Source organism: Carettochelys insculpta, chromosome 9 (genome assembly GCF_033958435.1).
Source record: "Carettochelys insculpta isolate YL-2023 chromosome 9, ASM3395843v1, whole genome shotgun sequence".
NCBI classification, from domain to species: Eukaryota; Metazoa; Chordata; order Testudines; family Carettochelyidae; genus Carettochelys; species Carettochelys insculpta.
Window position 1 is genome coordinate 15,097,192 of NC_134145.1, and position 18,088 is coordinate 15,115,279.

An 18,088-nucleotide genomic window follows, 5' to 3' on the forward strand; every position below is an offset into this window, starting at 1 on the left:
AAACAAATTCATGAGTTGAGACTGCAAGATTTCACTCAGTGTTTATAAAAAACCAACAAACTCAGATACTGAAAACATCTGTTTTGGATGTGGATGTTCCAGTCACTATACCATTGACTCTAAAAGGTAAATGCTATACATGGATGCTGGGGTGTGAAGAAACCTCATGCACCATGTGCTAATGAAGCCATAATACCTGTGGAGAAAATTACATCTGAAACATTAAATTAGTGGGGACTGATCATCATCAGAGAATTAATAACAGGTTATGAGCCCTTTCACCTCCAGGTCACAAGCTCAATTTCAGCCTAGATGGTAGTTATAATGAATTTGTATGCTGCAGACAAAGATAATTCATATATATCTTCGCGTGTAGCTATAAGACACAGCTAGGAAAAGTATGACACTCAAGCAGATTGAGCAACTGCTTGCAATTATTCTAGTCCCGTGTTTCTCAAATGGCGTTCCATTGAACCCTAGGGTTCCGCAAAGTGAAAACAAGGGTTCAGCCAGAAAATTCCATTACAATACCTGACTCTTCCACAGGTCCCTGCCCTGCCACTGCTGAAACAGTAGAACTAAATTTAATTGGTTTAACCAATGGCAGGCTGTTAAACCCACTGATTTTAGTTCCATTATTTCAGCGGCAACAGGGCAGGGAGCCACAGAGAGACCTACACCCGACCCACTACCTGAGTGGCCACACCCCTCCTGTGGGCATGGCTCAGCTCACCCCCACCAGCGGAACAGCTCCATGCCAGCTTTCCTTCTGCTGGGTGTGTGTGGCCACCTGGCATAGGCTCCCCAGCCAGCACAATGGATGGGCTAGTCCCAGAAACCAGTTAGGGGCTGAGGCAGGTTAGTCCTGGGGGAGGTGGGGCAGGTTGGGGCTGAGAAAGGTTAAGCCTGGGGATGGGGAGTGGGTTTGAGGGATGGGGAGTAAAGCTGGAGGACAGGGGGCTGGATTTGGGGGCTGAGGACTGAAGCAGATTAAGCCAAGAGATGTGGGGGTAGGTTTGAGGGGACCAAGGGAAGCAGAGCCTGGGAATGGGGCTCTGCAAAATTCTTTCAAGTTTAAAAGAATTCCATGGCCAAGTAAAATTGGAAAACACTGGTCTAATCAACAGAGAGGGACACCAGAGACTCCGGCTGTGGCCACACTAGCCCCTATTCAGAGCAGTGCCTCGTTAGCATATTCCAAAGCGCCACATTACCATAGCCACTCCAAAAGGAGGGGCGAGTGTAGCCACAGCCTTTATGTCTGTAGCACAGTTGACATAAAAGCTTTTTTTTTGCCCAAATCAGCTCCCTACCCCCAACAGCTGATTGTGAGAGGCAAAAGCGAGGCAGAACTTGCCGATCCAGTCTCCTTTCTCTTGGCCTGTGAAGATGGCCAACTTAATTAACTATCAGGTGGTTTTCTGGGGCCTGCACAGGAATTTAAAGTTGATTGCTTTTGGAGGGGTCCCAGGTCTGGAGGAGCTCACTTGTCATGCCCTGGCACCAAGGCCAGGGGAGTACTATGCTCCCAACAATTATTTGGGGGAGGGGGAGCACCCTGCTTCCCTGCCCTCCATGCTTTGCTTGCCCCCGGGGAAGTAAAGGAGAGGAATGAGCGCTGAGTGCGTAAGGAGAGAGAAAAAGAGAAAAGAAGGCTGAGGAGAAGGTGACAAAGGGCTAGGAAAGGATGAGTCAGAGGGAGCCAGAGCAAATGAGCAAAAGTATGGTGCAGCTCAGTAAGTTAGAGGAATAAAGACATAGTGGGAGGCACCAATCTGGAGATTTGGAGGATTGTTGGAGTGAAGGAACAAATCCTTGAGAAAATGTGAAGTGTTGAAAGAAAAGACCCCCCCAGTTTTACTTTTTGTCCTGAGTTCCCTTACTGTGTCTGCTATTTGAGGAGAATTTTTTCAGAGCACAACTCCATGAGCCAGTCACTAAAGACCAGAGCCAAGTAGTGGAAAAAGTCATGAATCAGGTCCCAAAACGTTAGTTTTAAATAATGAATTAGGGGTTCTTTTTATTACCTTCCTGCTGTCTGAGCTTTTCAGGTGAACTTCCTTTGTCACTTTCCATTTTTCTCTGCAAGCACTAGGGCTAAAATCTTTTTTTTTTTTTTTTAAGAAAGCTGATATTTTCATGAAGTTACAGGATTCTAGATGCTCAGGTTTAAAATAAAATACCAAATATTTGAGACTTCTGATAAAATTTGCAAGGACTGGCCCTTCTTTTCTCTCACATATTTACACAGCCTAAGTGTTAAAAGACTGACTGAAAGTTATTATCTTCCAATTTTTTAGTAACCTAGGTAACAGAAGTTAGTAGCCTCATCCACTTCTCATCGTTCAAGGATTCACATCACAAAAAATAAACCTAGCTCTTTCCCCTGCCCACCCCATTTTTGTTGGTTTTAGCAAAGACCAATGGCTGAAAGAGGATGGAAACCAAATTAACTCTTCACCATCAGGAGTGCTCCCAGCAGTCTCATGCTGAAGCAAGACACTGGGCAGCACAGACAACCTTGGCCACAAGATTGGAATGGTGTCACACAAATCTTTTTTCCCCAAAACGTTGAGGACTAAGAGCCCAAAGCTGTTTATGGCTTTTGGAATGCGGCTAGGTTGGAAGAAATATGTAAGGCAAAAACCTTTATGGAAAGACTTCTTGAAGATTAAAAATGTTCTTGCACTATTTGAGAAACCATCACAAAGAATCAAGAGGACATTTAACTCCAGAAAGAACTGGTTGGAATGAGCTTTGACATGAGGAGAGTAGCAACTGTACAACCTTACTGACCCACATTTATTTGCTACAACATCATATGAGCATTAGGAGTGGAGTAAAATTGAAGACTTTTGTGAAAGTTTTAATACAATTAGAAGACTCATTGACTAATTCTAGCAGTCTGTTACTCATATTTGACTGCATGTTTACAAAATGAACACTTCTTAATAGGTGTCCAAACATAAGTATCAGAGCCCAGGAAGGAAAAAGCAGCATGAACGAGGTCACCGACACAACAGGTTGATTTCCTTTAGCAACTTGCATTCCCATTACGTGCATTCTCTACAGAACACAGCTGGAGAGATGAGGAAATGGTAAAACAAAAAGCCAGGCTGTTCACAAACATTTCATCAACCAGGTAGAAAAAAAATCACTAAACCCGTCTCCAACTTGGACCAATATTCAGATTATGCACCTGGAGCTCCCATCCACTCACCTAGAGTGGTAGGGAGTCAGCATGTCTCACAGTAAGGCCCAGGGTTGTCTCAAGATCAGTAACTGGGGAACCCCAAAGCAGTCACCACTTCTATTCTTAATCTCAAAGATAACACTTGACTGACATTACCAAGTCTTTGAGATCTATGTACAGCCATATTTCTCAGCTGGGAAGCACCCACTTTGTTCCACACCATTAGCCAATTTAGTCACTAGTGTAGGGGATGTGGCTGGAGCAAAAGGTGCGTAGAACTAGGTCTTCATGATAAACCATTTATATCCAGATGATTTAGCATCTCCATGGAGCCAACGCCAATGAGTGCAATTTACAGCATTGTCTGCAAATTATGCTGAGGGTAGAGATCTAGGAGAGCACAGGAGTGAAGTCATCCACTGCTCTTATCCTTCCTGAGCTGTGCTCTACACAGCCTGAAAAATACTATGCAAATACAACGCACTGTCATTAGTAGGAACTTTATCAGAGTTCTGCATTTGAAATCAGGTTTTCAATTATGTATATTTTTCTCTTCCAATTAATGTGAAGTGAGGTGGAATCAGTCTTTGGAAGGAAAAAAAAAAAGCAAGAATTACATTGGCTTTCAATGCTAAATATTTTCAGGAGCACAGTTCTGATGGTTTATGGAACTGAATGTAAATGGAAAGTACATTCTTCAAAATAAACATACACATTTTTCATTTTCTCTGTTTTCGGACAAGCCCCCCAAAAACTAGAAACAGCACACAAGAGAATCCTTGATCCCACAATTTACACAACTGACAATATGCCTGCAATGGCAATGATGCATGAATCAGGATAAAAACAGGTTAATTTCAACTCCTTTTTAAATTGCGGAAGTGTGTGTGGGTGGAGGGGAGGAAATAAGACGTTGCCAAATGGGGTGGAAAAAAAAAGAGTGATTAGCACAGACATTTTTGGTACTCAGGATCTAAGATGGTTTTGAGGAGCAGACATAGGAAAAACAAAGAAATACACTAGTCACTCTAAAGAACTTCCTTTTGTTTATTTCTTAAGGTTATAAGGTTTTAAAGGCACAGTCACCACAATAAATTAGGATTGTTGCACTCAGAAAAGAACTTTTCAACTGTAACATTTAGATCATATATAGAGCAGAGATTACAGTGTCAGGATGAAAAGAACTTCCGTACAAGTTCGAAAAAATGGGCTATTATAATTTTTTGTCGATACATGCTATTTCATTAAACTATTTTTTCCACTAGTTTTTCATTAAACTATTTTTCATTAAATTATTGTGAAGGCACAATAATCAGCAGAAATTGTCAATTCCAGCCAGATCTTCACAACATGGTGAGGCTTTTGTTTTTAAGATGTGTATTAAGTCAAAACGCTACATTATTTCGATACTGCAAGCTCTTTTCTCTTTCACCAATGTTTAGCGTGGTGGCTCCTGTCCTGGCTGTGTAAATACTACAGAGTAAACATACACTTGGGTGGGGTTCATCCTTATTAGGCTTTTGAAAAAAGGCTTGTTTTGTTTGCCAAGGCACGGATGTGAGAGAGGTAAGTGCATCGTTGAAGGCCAACACCATATTCCCATAACCACCTCCACCAATGTTCTGGGCCCATAAGGCACTGCAAGCCCACACCAAAATTTCACACAGCTACACGCAACATGGGATAGCTAGCCCCTCAGCGTGCACTAGAGAAGCGCTCTGGCATTATGAGCAGTGTGTGGATGCGCAGGATCAATTTGCTTAAATCAGAGGCTTGATGTCAAGTAAATTTGACTAAACTTTGTGGCATAAACATGGCCTAAGTTATCCAAGTCATGGTCAACTCTAAAGAACCCCAAGTCAGCATCAGCTGCCATTGAAGTTTATATGATGCTGCCTTTCTTTCATTAGAAACTAGACTGAGGCAAACAATTCACCTCAGCATCACAGTTTTTCCTCTAAAAATATCTAAATAAACTGATTTTCAAAGGAAGATTCAGAAATAGTACAAGAAAATGCAAGGTTACTTTTGATAACTCTTGGGTGTCCTTCATTTGCTGTTGCTAAGATTCCATGTAACACCATCTTGTGAAGTCTGCTACAGTACCTTTGCAGCATATTAAAATGTATTAATGTAGTTTTGCACTACACTATAATTTAGATTCTAAAAAGAAACAAATTCAGAGTTATGATTCCCACCATCGCTATAATTTGGCCACACTGCGAGCACCGTTCCTATGCAAAACTAATGGAAAATCATGACTTACTTGTACAAAGTTCATTTTATGCCTTCATACACAGCCAAGCTAAGTTTGCTGTGAGAATCACATAGCGGAATTTCCTGAGTTCTTTGCTCAGTCTCAAACATAACACCAACAGAATTTAGGAATATCTTTAGTAGGGTCAGGCAGAGGGGAAAAACAATGAGGCCTTCAGAGAATGGTCAGGGTACCCTGAACGCAAAGAACAGTTAAGGATTATTCAAGGTTTGGGTAGACAGCGTAGAATATTAACCAAATATGCACTCCTCCAAACTTCTGCAGGAACAACTAGCAGAGGACCACATGCTGTTCGTGTGTAATAATATATAGTTTTCAAATAGAAATTACTGCAATTTATTTAAAAGAAAATGTGATTCTAGAAACAGTCATTGTAGTCTAGCGTTCAGAGCTGAGGATCGAGTCAGGCATCCTGGGCTCTGTTTCACGCTATTCCACTGACCTGCTTTGTAGCCTTTGTAAAGTTACTTTATCTAACTATGTCCTAGTGTCTCCAACTATATTAAACCCTTGTACTCCCAAGTGGAACATAGGTCATCTACAAGTCTCCTCCACTTCACTCTGTTCTGGGACAAAACTTCTAACTGACCCCAGAAGCACCCCAGTTATTGTCCTTCAATCTCAGTAGATCTTCTCCACATTGCCCAAGATCTTCCTCTTTTGCCTTTCCCTTGTGGGTTCCATCTGAGAGCTTGACGGACTATGCTGGATGATGGTTTTCTGAGAATGTGGCCTAGCCATCCCCACTTTCTTCTCTTGATTTGAACGTCAAGTGGTTCTTGTCCTGCTCTGTACCAAAGCTCCTAATTTGTGACAAAGTCTTGCCATGTGATGTGAGGGATGTACCTCAGGCATCTGTTACAAATGTCTGTACTTTGTGATTTGAAGACTTCTTAGTACACCTGGTATCGCATCCATAGAACACATTTCACATTTGTGTGGAGGATACTCAGTTTTGTCTTTGCAGATATTATTTGTGAATTGCATATGGGATGAAGAATCTTGAATGCAGCTGTAGTTTTCCCTGTCCTGACACCGATATCCTTATCTATTCCTCCGTCTCAGCTCATAATAGTCCCCAGGTAGATGAACTGCTCCAGATCTTCCAGGTCATTCCCTCCCAGTGTGATGGTGGTGTTGTTGGATTGGTTGATCCTCATTCTCTTGGTTTTTCCCTTGTTAATGCTCAGTCCAGTCATAGAGACAATTTTGTTCAGTGGTGTGACCTTTGCTTCCATGTTGGGTGAAAAAAGGGCAACATCATTAGCAAAAATCAATGTCCTCTAGATGTTTGAAAAGCATCCACTGAATGCCTCATGGATGGCCATCTGTTGCCCTGCTCATAATCCCGTCCATTGTGATCAAGCACAGGAAAGGTGACAATAGGCACCCTTGTTGCACTCACCTGTACGTGTGTTTTGAGAGGCTTATTAATACACGTAAACATACTTAGAGTGACCTTGAAATGCCAGTTATGAGCATTCTAGATCTATGACACATCTGAAGTTAAAAAAAGTGATAATTTTAATATTCATTATAAATCCATGTGAACATTTTACCAACTCCTTCTCTCCCTGCCCACTAATAAAATCCTCTGAACTGTGAGTATGCATAAGAAATACCAGCACACACAGAATAAGGCTATGTCTACACTAAAGTTTTTTCAACAAAACCTGCGAAGTGTCCACATTCCCGAGGTGTTCTGTAGACAGTAAATTGACAGAATGTGGCACTTCTGCCGACAGCGTTCTGCCACTCCCTTATGAAACAGAAAGCCACTGTCAACAGATTCTGCCAACAGCTGGTCTGGATGCTCTGGGAGGCCCTCTGCATTCTTACAGAAACTTCTGTCAACAGATTGTTTTAGTGTAGACATAGGTAAAACTGTTAAGTGCCTGAAGATAGAGGGATTATTTGAGAAGTGACTTTTCAGCCCTCAACATTGCAAACGAAGTGCAGCATTACACAAGAGCCACAGAACAGATAGTTTAATAATCTGATCTTGCAAATTTATCTTTTTTAATAACTCCAGATGGAGTTTCAAAACAAAATGCATTTTTAAACAGCTTTTTGCTTTGGTTTCTCAGCATATATAAATATCAAATAGGCATTCTTTTAAAACGAGATGCCAAAGATGACGAAATAAGAAGTTACAAGAGGCCATTTTTATTTTAAGATGGATTTTTGTGCATATTTTCTCTTTTTCAAATGTTTCTACTCTCCTGGTAAGGTAAATGTGGAATAAATTTAGTATTGTGTACACTGTGGATTTAATTTTTCCATAAGAAGCTGTGAAGCACAGCATATATCAATAATACTACAAGGTATAAATATTTTTACCAGTCTGTCTTAATGTTACATTTCACATTCTTCCTCCTGTGACTACATGAATCTTTCAGTACTGAGTTCCTTTCACCTGAATTCCAACTTCTTTCACTGGACTCCACTAATGTTTCAGAGCACAAACGTTTCACAGCTAGTTAGAAGTTGGTATTTGCAATATTTTTGTAATGGAAGTATATTTTAAAATTAACTTCACAAGGATTTAGAATTACAGTTCCTTTTAACAAATAAAAGAAAAGGGTCAGTGTAGATTTTGCTCAAGGCTCTCAGACCTGCAGAAAATATCTTAATTTCATCCATCTCTGTAAGGGAAAGAAAGTATTTTTAAAATATTTAAACAAATTCTATAGGGGTTTAGGCAAATGCAGCATATAGGTTTTAGAAAGCATTTAGACATATGAGACTAACAAGAGTCCGACTCAAGAGGCAAGCTTTGGATGTCCTAATTCCTTATGCAAAAATGAAAAAGAAATATTTTTAAAAGCAATGGGCAAAGTATTTAAAGAGGTTCAAAATGCAAAATACAGATATAGATTTTGAACACATCCATATCCAGAGGTTAAGTCAGGAGCTTTGGTTCAAGCTAATCTTTATATGATAAGCAAGGCATTTATACGCAGAAATTTAAAGAACCCTTACTTACTGAATACCAGCATTTGTATCTCAAGCATTCACCAACATAACACTTAAGGTTCCTAAAATGAATTGGTAAAATAGAAATATGATAGTTCTGTAACTTGCTATAAATTTGAATTTTAAAACGCATGAACTGTATAAAAATATTCTCTGGGTTCTCCCTCATCTTCCCTGACATAAAATCATGTTGCGTATCACTCAGAAGGACTGAATAACAAAATAAGCCCTCTCAATTGGGTGGGAAAGAAGCAGCATTGGGATCATGAATATATCAATTCACAGGGAAATCTAAATGGTGTGTTTTTCTGTTTACCTTCAGGTGACGATGTCCAAATGCCTTAACACACTGCTGAACGTCTGTTACACAAACTCCTGTCACTAAGAACTAAAATAATGGACAGATGGATAATGGTCATGCTGGACCTTCTGCCTGTTGCCAGTGGCATCTTGCATCCAAATTTAAAAATAGCTTACATGTAACATGCTGTCAATCTGAATATATAGGAGGAGACCTGGAAAACATCAGCATAGTCAGCCCTGTAAATACTGTACAGCCCTTTCAACCTGAAACTGAGATGTCAGATGGCTCCAAGGACCCAAGTTCTTTGAGTTAAATCAGCAAATGAACTGTTCATAAACTCTTTCAAACCTTGTGCTTACTGCCACTGCTGAATATGGTCTTTTAGGGAAAGTTTGCATTCAAATGAAATTTAACAGAAAAGAAATTGTCCTTTGTTTGGTACCTTCTAAAATATCACAGTTCTCCCCTTTATAATACACAAGATCATTCAAATGCCATCCGTGCTATGATGAGTTGCACATTGTCAAACATCCTTATCAAATGCCGTAGTTTTCCCACTTATCAGATACAAAAGCAACGGTCATTTTCTTCTTGAACTTTATTTTAATAAAAGAATATATATCCTCAATACAATACAAAGAGTATAGATGTCAATCAGTAAAGGAAGAGGATTTCTTCCTCTTTCGTTCACGGTTTTGTTGTTTTTTTATTCCAGAAAGATCAGCACTTTCATGAAACGGAAAGCAAGAGCCTATCAACAAGCCAAAAATAAACATGATGTTCTGGCAGTGCTTCACAAAAAGCTTAGCTATTTAGAGAAAAGGTCAGTCCGTCATGAAAGGACAAAGAATAAAACAACTCAGTAGCAGGGAGATTCTCGGGAATGGGATTCTTTGCTGCCCATTACAATGTTCTTTCTGGTTCTGGACCTTTTCCCAACCTCACCAACAAGGCTGCACAGTCTCCTAGTTTAACTCCCAGACTGACAAAAAAAAGGAAAGCAGAATGGCTCTCCAAACTTACATGAGTTGAAGGAACAGAGAAATCTTCTGCCTTTCACCTATATAAATCCCAATGAGCTGTTCTCAAATCAAGTTTGCCAGTCAAGGGAAGGAGGTTACATTTCTCTATTCAATTGGAGATGCTCACTGTACAGAGAGGCTGAGGTGTGCTAAAAGTCACAGCTCTTCACATTTTTAAAAAAGATTCTTTGTACATTTTCTGACTGCTTTTAAATGCAATTATTTTGGATTGTTTGACGTGACATGCTGAATCAAGTCATATTTTAAAGTGCTTTTAAAATGATATAAAATAAGAAAATTCCCAGCAGAAAGACAGCTAATTAGGTGGATGTATATACAACCCACTGGCCATTTTATTGCTTCTCTGCTATTTGAGTGAATGGATTGCACAGAGTTTTGCCCTTCCCCACTTAAGTGATTTATTTTAACATCCTTCATTGAATAAAGTCTCTCAGCTCCAACACACTACTATTTGTGTGTGAGGAGAGTTTCTCACTGCACTGAGTGAGCCATCACAACAAGTTTGGGAATGCAGAATACTAGTGGCTTGATCTACTTTGTGATCCAGAGAGACAAGTTTCCCTCAACAGAATTTTGGCACCGTGAAAGTACAAACATGATTTGCAGCTGTCCGTCCATTTCATCATCCCAAAGAAATCAGAAGTCTTCCAGGAAAAAATCTGTTCAATGAACCAATTGTGAAGTTTTTCTGGTGAATGCTTTTCACATCAATTTGTTGGTTCCTTTTTAATGGCAAGAGATACAGGAATTTTTTCCTCCTTTTGAACAGAAGGAAAGTCCACTATGGGCTTTGCAGGACCATGTTCAGTAGCATTTTTGCCTTCTTTATCCTTAGATGCTGCCAGAAGATGTTTCATGTTAAGTTTAAAAACGAGGCGAGGGTCTGGTCCAGAAAGAGATGGACAATTGCAGGTGTCTCTTATTTTAAGCGCCTAGGAAAACAAACAGTAAAAAAATCAAATTAACTTACTAAAACGCATTGTAGGCAAATACAAATTAGGAGCATGCACTTTAGTGCATGACAGCCAGTCTCTTCACTTTTCAATATGAACTGTATTTGCCAATTATATATTGGTGACTTCAATATTATCTGACAATTTATCTATGGAAGCTAAGACCTCTCAGGGACAGCAGAGCTATTAATACCATAAAAGATACTATTTTTACAATTTTTTTTCCAGCTAGCTTCAGGAAGAGTGTTTATTTGGAGAGGCTGGTTCCACACTAACTATATAGCATGAAGTCCTTAAATGACTTTTATTTGTGAATTCAACCACCTCATACGCGAGGTCACATGTAAATTAAAAAGATTATAAAAAGAGAAGAAGGAAAGTGATCTTGATCATGTGTTGTACTATGGGAATAACTTTATCTAAGTATCTGACCTAACACATGAGAGTAAATCAGCAGCAGCATGGTGGACGTTAACTTCCAGGCACAAAGCTCAAGAAAGCCCTTCACCCTCCAGAGTCTCAAGTGGAACTTAGGTCTGGTCTACATTAAGAGATCAGGTCAAATTTAGCTGCTTAGAAAGCTGACCTAAGTCCATCAGTCCACACTATAGGGTCCCTTCTGATGAATTGAAGGGCTCCTAAGGTCAACTTCTCTACTCCTGCTTTTCAGAAGGGATAATGCCAAAACTGACTTTGGAGGTCAACTTTAGGGTAATACATATGGAGAACTGTGAAATTCTACATTCTTGGCCTCCTGGAGGTGTCACACAGTGCCCAATGTGACATCCATGGTCACTACTTTCAGCTCTGCTGCTCTCGAAGTGTGCAGGAAACGTTGGGGAAAGTTTGAATTTCGATTCCTGTTTGGCCAGCATGTAGAGTGAAGCAGGCAGTACACCTCAGCAGCACATCTGGCCATGAATTCCCAGGGTCACAAACAAGCTCCAGCATGGAGCATGCAGAAGATCCAGGACCTCATTACTGGTTGCAGGGGAGAGAACAACGCAGGATGAAGCTCTGCTGGCAGAGCTACAAAGCAGCTAAAGGAATGCAGACATCTATGTCAAGAGCTCACTGGACATGGTGGGGAAAAAAGATACACCAGGGACACCCAGCAGTGCAGCATGGAAATAAAGCTCAGGCAGGTATACCAGAAGACAAAAGAAGCAATAGATGCTCTGGATCATCACCACAATCATGCTAATTTTATGAGCAGCTCCCATCAGGGTCCAGCTGCAACACATCCTGGGAAGAGGGGATGAAATCCAAAGTTAAAAAAGTTCCTGGCTGCCAGTGAGATCAGGACTGTTCTCATCCTCCTCTTCCTGATCCCTATCCTCCTTGCTGTTGCCAGCGGCTGCCTGAGGAATCCCTTGGGAGCTGTCCATGGATCCTTTGAGGGCAGTGGTTAGGTGTCCCTCCCCATCTCCGAATCCCATGCAGCTGCTCATAAAACTCTCAGACAGGTACTCTAGTTCTTCTCACAACGTTTTCAGGGAAGACTGCTTCATTCTGATCTCCACGATAGAACCCCGTTCCTCACCAAGCCTCCAGTAAGTAATCTTGCATCACTGCACCACAGAGCAGTGCAGCAAAACAAGCAGCCTTCTGCTCACCTTCAGTCAGCATCCCCAGGCTGCTAGGGGAAGGGAAACTTTTACTCTTCCAGCAGAGCTGGGAGTAGCAGCATGTGGTGACCACAAGAGAGAGACAGGCCCGATAGCACAATCTGCACTGCACCCACCCACACTCACTTGCACCATGCACAGCTACAGGTACTGCTTTTACAAATTGCAGTCTTGAAAGCATGCCCCAATCTGGGCCCTGTGACTTATCATGACAGGCAGGTCCCTTAAGATCTCTGTACATTGCCTGTTGCACAGCAGATGCTCAAAAACCAAAAGTGCCCTTCTGCATAACACATGCCTACTGTACACCAGAGATTCTTTCACTGGATTCCTTTGCGTTGTAAAACTTAGCTCATCTATGGCAAATGTATCATCCTAATGGCTGAACTTCACTTTGTTTTGTTGCAGTGTGCTCAAAAGTGGACACCCTTGACCTCCGCTCCACCCTGCCCAGCTGTTAGACTGGCACAGATCTGAAGGAGAAAACAAACATGGGATAAGACAGTTACCTGTTCTGTAACTGGTGTTCTCATGTCTATTCCAATTTGGGTGTGTCCTGGACGCATGCCCAGTTACCGGAAGCTTTTTGCCCTAGTGAGTAGCCCTAGGGTTGGTGCGGTGCCCCCTGGAGTGGCGCCCATATGGCTGCCCATATATGCACTACCTGACCCGCCCCCCCACCCCTCCGTTCCTTCTTGCTGGCTACTCCGACAGTGGGGAAGGCAGGAGGGTTCTGGAATGGACATGAGCAACACATCTCGAAGAACACCAGTTACGGAACAGGCAACTGTCTTTTCTTCTTCGAGTGATTGCTCATGTGCATTCCAATCTGGATAAATGCCAGCCAATGCCTAGGAGGCAGGGTCAGAGCCCCGAAAGGAGTGCAGGACAGCCCTGCCCACTGCAGCGTCTTCCCGTGCGTGATGCGTTACTGCGTAATGCACTGAGAACATGTGATTGGAGGACCAAGTGGCCGCCCTGTAGATGTCCTGGATAGGGACCCTGGCCAAGTACACCGCAAAGGACGCGTGTTCCCTGGTGGAGTGAGCCCTCATTGGGGGAGTGAGCCCAGGTTGTAGCACTCTCTGATACAGGCCACTATCCAGGAGGAGATCCATTGAGAGGAGACTGCGTGCCCCTTCATCCTGTCTGCCACTGCAACAAACAGCTGGCTGTTTGTTCTGTCCATATAGATGGCCAGTGCCCTCCGGACATCCAAACTGTGTAAGCTCTGCTCCCTAGGGGAGGCATGGGGCTTTGGACAGAACCCCAGTAAGGTGATGTCTTGCTTAATGTGGAAGGGAGAGACTATCTTAGACAGAAATGCTAGGTGGGGTCTCAGCCTGACCTTATCCTTGTGAAACACCATATAAAGTGCGTCCACCGTCAGGGCCCTGAGCTCTGACACCCTTCTGGCTGAGGCGATGGCCATCAGGAATGCTGTCTTGTAACCAATGAATAACACGAAACAGGTGGCAAGGGGTTCAAATGTGGGAGCCATAAGCTTTGACAAAACCAAATTAAGGTCCCATGTTGGCAGGGGGCCCAAACCTGCGGTTTGACCCTCTCCATTCCCTTCATGGACCTTTTCACCACCGGCTCTAAGACCAATGACAGCCTGGGTCCCGGGTGAAACACCAAAATAGCTGCCAAGTGCACTTTCAGGGAGGATAGTGACAGCCCTGTCTGGCTTAGGGCCAGCAAGTAGTCTAGGATATGAGGTATTGAGACCTCCCCTGGGGATAACCCCCTTTGAGTGGCCCATATGGTAAACCTCTTCCATTTGGCTACGTATGTTGCCCTCATAGAGGGCTTCCTGCTGTTTAACAATACTTCCCTGACAGGTTCAGAGCAGGCCAGCTCAACCGGTCTCAGCCATGGATCCTCCATGCTGTGAGATGCAGTGCCTGGAGATTGGGGTGCTGCAGTCTCCCCTCCTCCTGCGTCAGCAGATATGGGCATAGCAAAAGCACCTCCGGGTCACAAACAGACATCTCCAAGAGGGTCAACTACCAGTGCTGCCAACCCCAAACTGGGACAACCAGGATAACTGATGCGTGGTCGGACCAAATTTTCAGCAGTGTTTGGTGGGTGAGCGGTATCGGTGGGAAGGCGTAAAGCAAGGGTCCCAACCAACGAATGCTGAAGGCGTCTGCCCAAGAGCACTTTGCGTTGAGATGAGGGGCGAAGAGGTCTACCTGGGGACGTCCCCACCTCTGGAAAATTGAACTCAGTACTTCTACATGTAGCGACCATGGTGCACGAAGGACTTGCTGAGACAGCCCGCTAGGGAGTTGTAAGCCTGAGGCAGGTAGAGCGCCCTCAGGAGAACCTGGTGCAGAAGTCCCAGAGCACAAGTGCCTTGAGACACAGGGGCAAACAGCGCGCGCCCCCTTGTTTGTTTATATAGTACACTGCCATAGCATTGTCTGTGCAGACTGTGACTCCTCCGCTGGCTGTGCTTATGTGGAGCTGAGTGTCAAACTTGCTCCATAGGGCCTGAATCTGGTGGTCCTCCAGGTGTGCCCCCCAGCCCAGGTCCAAGGCATCTGTGACCAGGGAGAGGGAGGATTGCAGGGGATTGAAGGGCACTCCCATGCAGATCAACCAGGCCTCTAGCCACCAGTGTAATGCCGTTAACACTCTTGGGGGGACTGTCACTAACTTGTCTATATTGTCCCTGACAGGCCTGTATACTGAGGCTAGCCACAGCTGGAGGAGGCACATTCGCAACCTGGCACGCTGGACTACGAACGTGCATGCCAGCATGTGATCCAACAGTCTGAGGCATCCCCTGGCCATCATGGTTGGGAACCTGATCAGGCCTTGGATGCAAGACGCCATGGCTTGGGCCCTGCTCTGGGGCAGAAAGGCCCTGGCTTGCTCTGCATCTAGTCGGGTGCCCATGAACTCCATGACCTGAGCTGGGGCTAGTAAGGACTTTGCCTCGTTCACCAGGAGGTCTAGTGTGTCGAATGTCTCTCGTATCAGCTGCACGTGTCACACCACCTGTCACTGTGACTGACCTTGGATCAACCCATCGTCTAAGTAGGGGAAGAGGCTACCAGTGAACACTCGACAATGAGGGAGCTCCAGCAACTGACAGCATGGCAAGAAGGAACTGAGCAGGGGGTGGGGCGGGCGGTGCATATATGGGCAGCCATATGGGTGCCACTCCAGGGGGCACCATACCAACCCTAGGGCTACTGGCTAGGGCAAAAAGCTGCCAGCAAGTGAGCATGCGCCCAGCACACACCTAAACTGGAATGCACATGAGCAATCACTCAAAGGAGAAAGTATGTTGCTAGAGCACATGCAAGCTGCCTGCAAGTACAGGACACAGCTGAATGCCTGGAGGAGAGGCGGGCAGACTGGAAGGAGAGGAGAGTGCTCAGAGAGCATGAAGTCCAGATTTTGGAGATGTTGCAGCTGATGAAGCAGCAGAGTTCCTGAGGTGCCTGTAAGAGGGGCACTGAGACCCACTGTAGACCATGAACAACATTCCCTCCTCACCATTCTCCCTCCCCCAACTGGTGCCCCAGAATGTGTGAGGCAGGGAAGTCCAGGGCAGCCTTGCATTCCACTCCTAAGGACTCTTTTCAGAGCAGAGGAGAGACATTCCCCACCTGTGATGGCAATCCATTATATATTTTAGAGTGCGTCTGTCTGCCTGCTTCTCAGTGCTACGTTTGTTCAAGAATTCCTCTTAAACCACATGAGCTGCGACCAGGAAATTTGGTAGGCAGGTTTCTTGTACCCTAATTTAAACCAAGGTCAGGGTTCTGTTGTGCCTGGAAAGTGGGAAATGTTTGAATCCCAGGATTTCCGAAAACATGGAAAGAGAGGGAAACCAACAGGAAGGATGGCAAACTCGACTCACCACTGGGGGGCAGCAAGGGCAGGGAACAGTCATACTGAATATCAGAGAGGTAGCTGTGTTAGTCTGTATCTTTGAGAACAACAAGAAGCCCTGTGGCACCTTATAGACTAACAGGTATTTTGGAGAATAAGCGGGTCTTTGCCCACTAAAGCTTATGCTCCAAAAATCTGTTAGTCTATAAGGTGCCACAGGATTTCATACGGAATAGTGACCACTGGGGACAGCCACAACAGCAAAAGTCTCATGAGGAGACAGGGCTCTTCATGCCGCCAGCAAGGTATGTGCCTCTCTCCCCCCTGCTGCCACCCCCAGGCCAGGAAAGAAGCTGCAGCCTACCCACCCCACTCCACAAGCTGGAACCAGCGCTGGGCCCAGTGCTGTAGCTTGGCCCTGGCCCTCACCACCCACCCACTCCCCCAAGCTGGGGCAAGACCCAGCATTACAGCCTAGCTCAGGCCTCTCTGCCCTCTCCACAGGAGGTGCAGCCAGGGCTGGGACTGAGCCCATGGTCAACCCAGAGCTGGAGTGACCCCACCCCTTGGGACCAAGCCCAGCATCACAGCCCTGGCCCAGCTCCCTCAGCCACTGCCCGAGCCTCGAGCTGGGCAGCTGCCTCCCTGGCTCTTACAACCCCCTCATCGTCCCTTTCACAGAGCTGCAGACAGGCTGGGAGCCCTGGCTTGATGACATCCCTCCCCCACTGGGACAGGAGGGGAGGCTGGGAGCCATGGCTCAAACTGCACTCCCCACCCCCCACAAGGTACTGGACAAGGAGCTAGGAGATGTGCCTCAGCCTCAGCTCCCAGGACTCCTCCACCGCCCTCACAGGGCTTGAGCTGGGGTGGCCTCCCCAGAACCAGGACTGCCACCCAGCCCCAGGCCAGCCCAACCCTCTCCCCCACCTCACCCCAGGACTGGGTCCAGTGATTTTGACCAGCTCTAGCCCTCATGGTCCCCCTCTAGCTCCACCTCAGGGCTGTGGCTGGGCCAGGAGCTGTGGCCCAAATTGTACCCCTTCAGTGTGCTGGTGGGGAGGGGAGAGGAAGGCAGGAGGTATGCCCTGAAGTGCCCTCCCCTCAGTACATGCCAAAGTGCTAGCAGGCAAGGGGCTGGGGTTCAACCTGTCACCCCCCGAGCCCGGTCCCCACAGGACAGGTGGGAGAGGCCAGGACTGGCACCTGACCAGGCCCTCCAATGCAGGGACAGGCAGAGGCACTAGGAGCTGTGGCCTCACCCTGCCTCCTTGAGACCACTGGCTAAGTCCCCCATAAGTTCTCATATTTACCATGCCCTTGCCCTCGACCTCTCCCCCTCAATCCCACCCTAAGCCCCATCACATATCTAACTGTGCACCCTCCACCCCTACTATCTATCCCTGCCCCCTGCCCTTAACCCCGTACCCTCCACCTCCTGACTTCTGCACACACACCCCTAACTCTCCCAGGCTCTGCATTCACTCCTGGACCCCTACCCCTGTCCACAGCCCCACACAGAGTTAACACCTGCCCTGAGCCCTCTTATAACCTACATTCTCCACGCCCTGCCACTGAAATAAAGCACGAGGCCACCATTTAAACAAACATGTATTTTCCTTTTAATTTTTTTTTAAACTTGGTTTAGGACCCCAACAACACCAGGTACATCTTCTAGTGCAAAGTAGTATGAACCCAGCGGATTGCTCTCCTCCCTTCACCTTCCTAGTTCAGCGGGCATGCTGCCAACATAGTGAGAAGAGCTGAATTATAGTATTCCTATATACCTTCTGAGATGGAAGGGTTTGACTCAATTTGAAATTCATTCAGACCCTTCTAACAGAGGCAGCATGCGTAGATC

The 18,088-nt window shown here is 45.0% G+C and overlaps 1 protein-coding gene across 6 annotated transcripts in view; it reads right to left on the reverse strand.

The window, feature by feature from the left end:
• OMA1 (OMA1 zinc metallopeptidase) overlaps positions 1-18,088 on the reverse strand; it is a 170,027-nt gene that overhangs the window by 117,682 nt on the left and 34,257 nt on the right. For 2 of the 6 annotated variants that reach the window (XM_075003230.1, XM_075003231.1), the window contains exon 9: positions 7,747-10,726. The exons of 2 other annotated variants lie outside the window; for them this stretch is intronic. In XM_075003230.1, coding sequence (XP_074859331.1) covers positions 10,502-10,726 — 225 coding nt within the window. In that variant the 3' untranslated portion in view covers positions 7,747-10,501. Of the gene's footprint in view, positions 1-7,746; positions 10,727-18,088 lie in introns of those variants that run through there. 2 more of the 6 variants (XM_075003233.1, XM_075003234.1) reach the window with 2 other exon arrangements.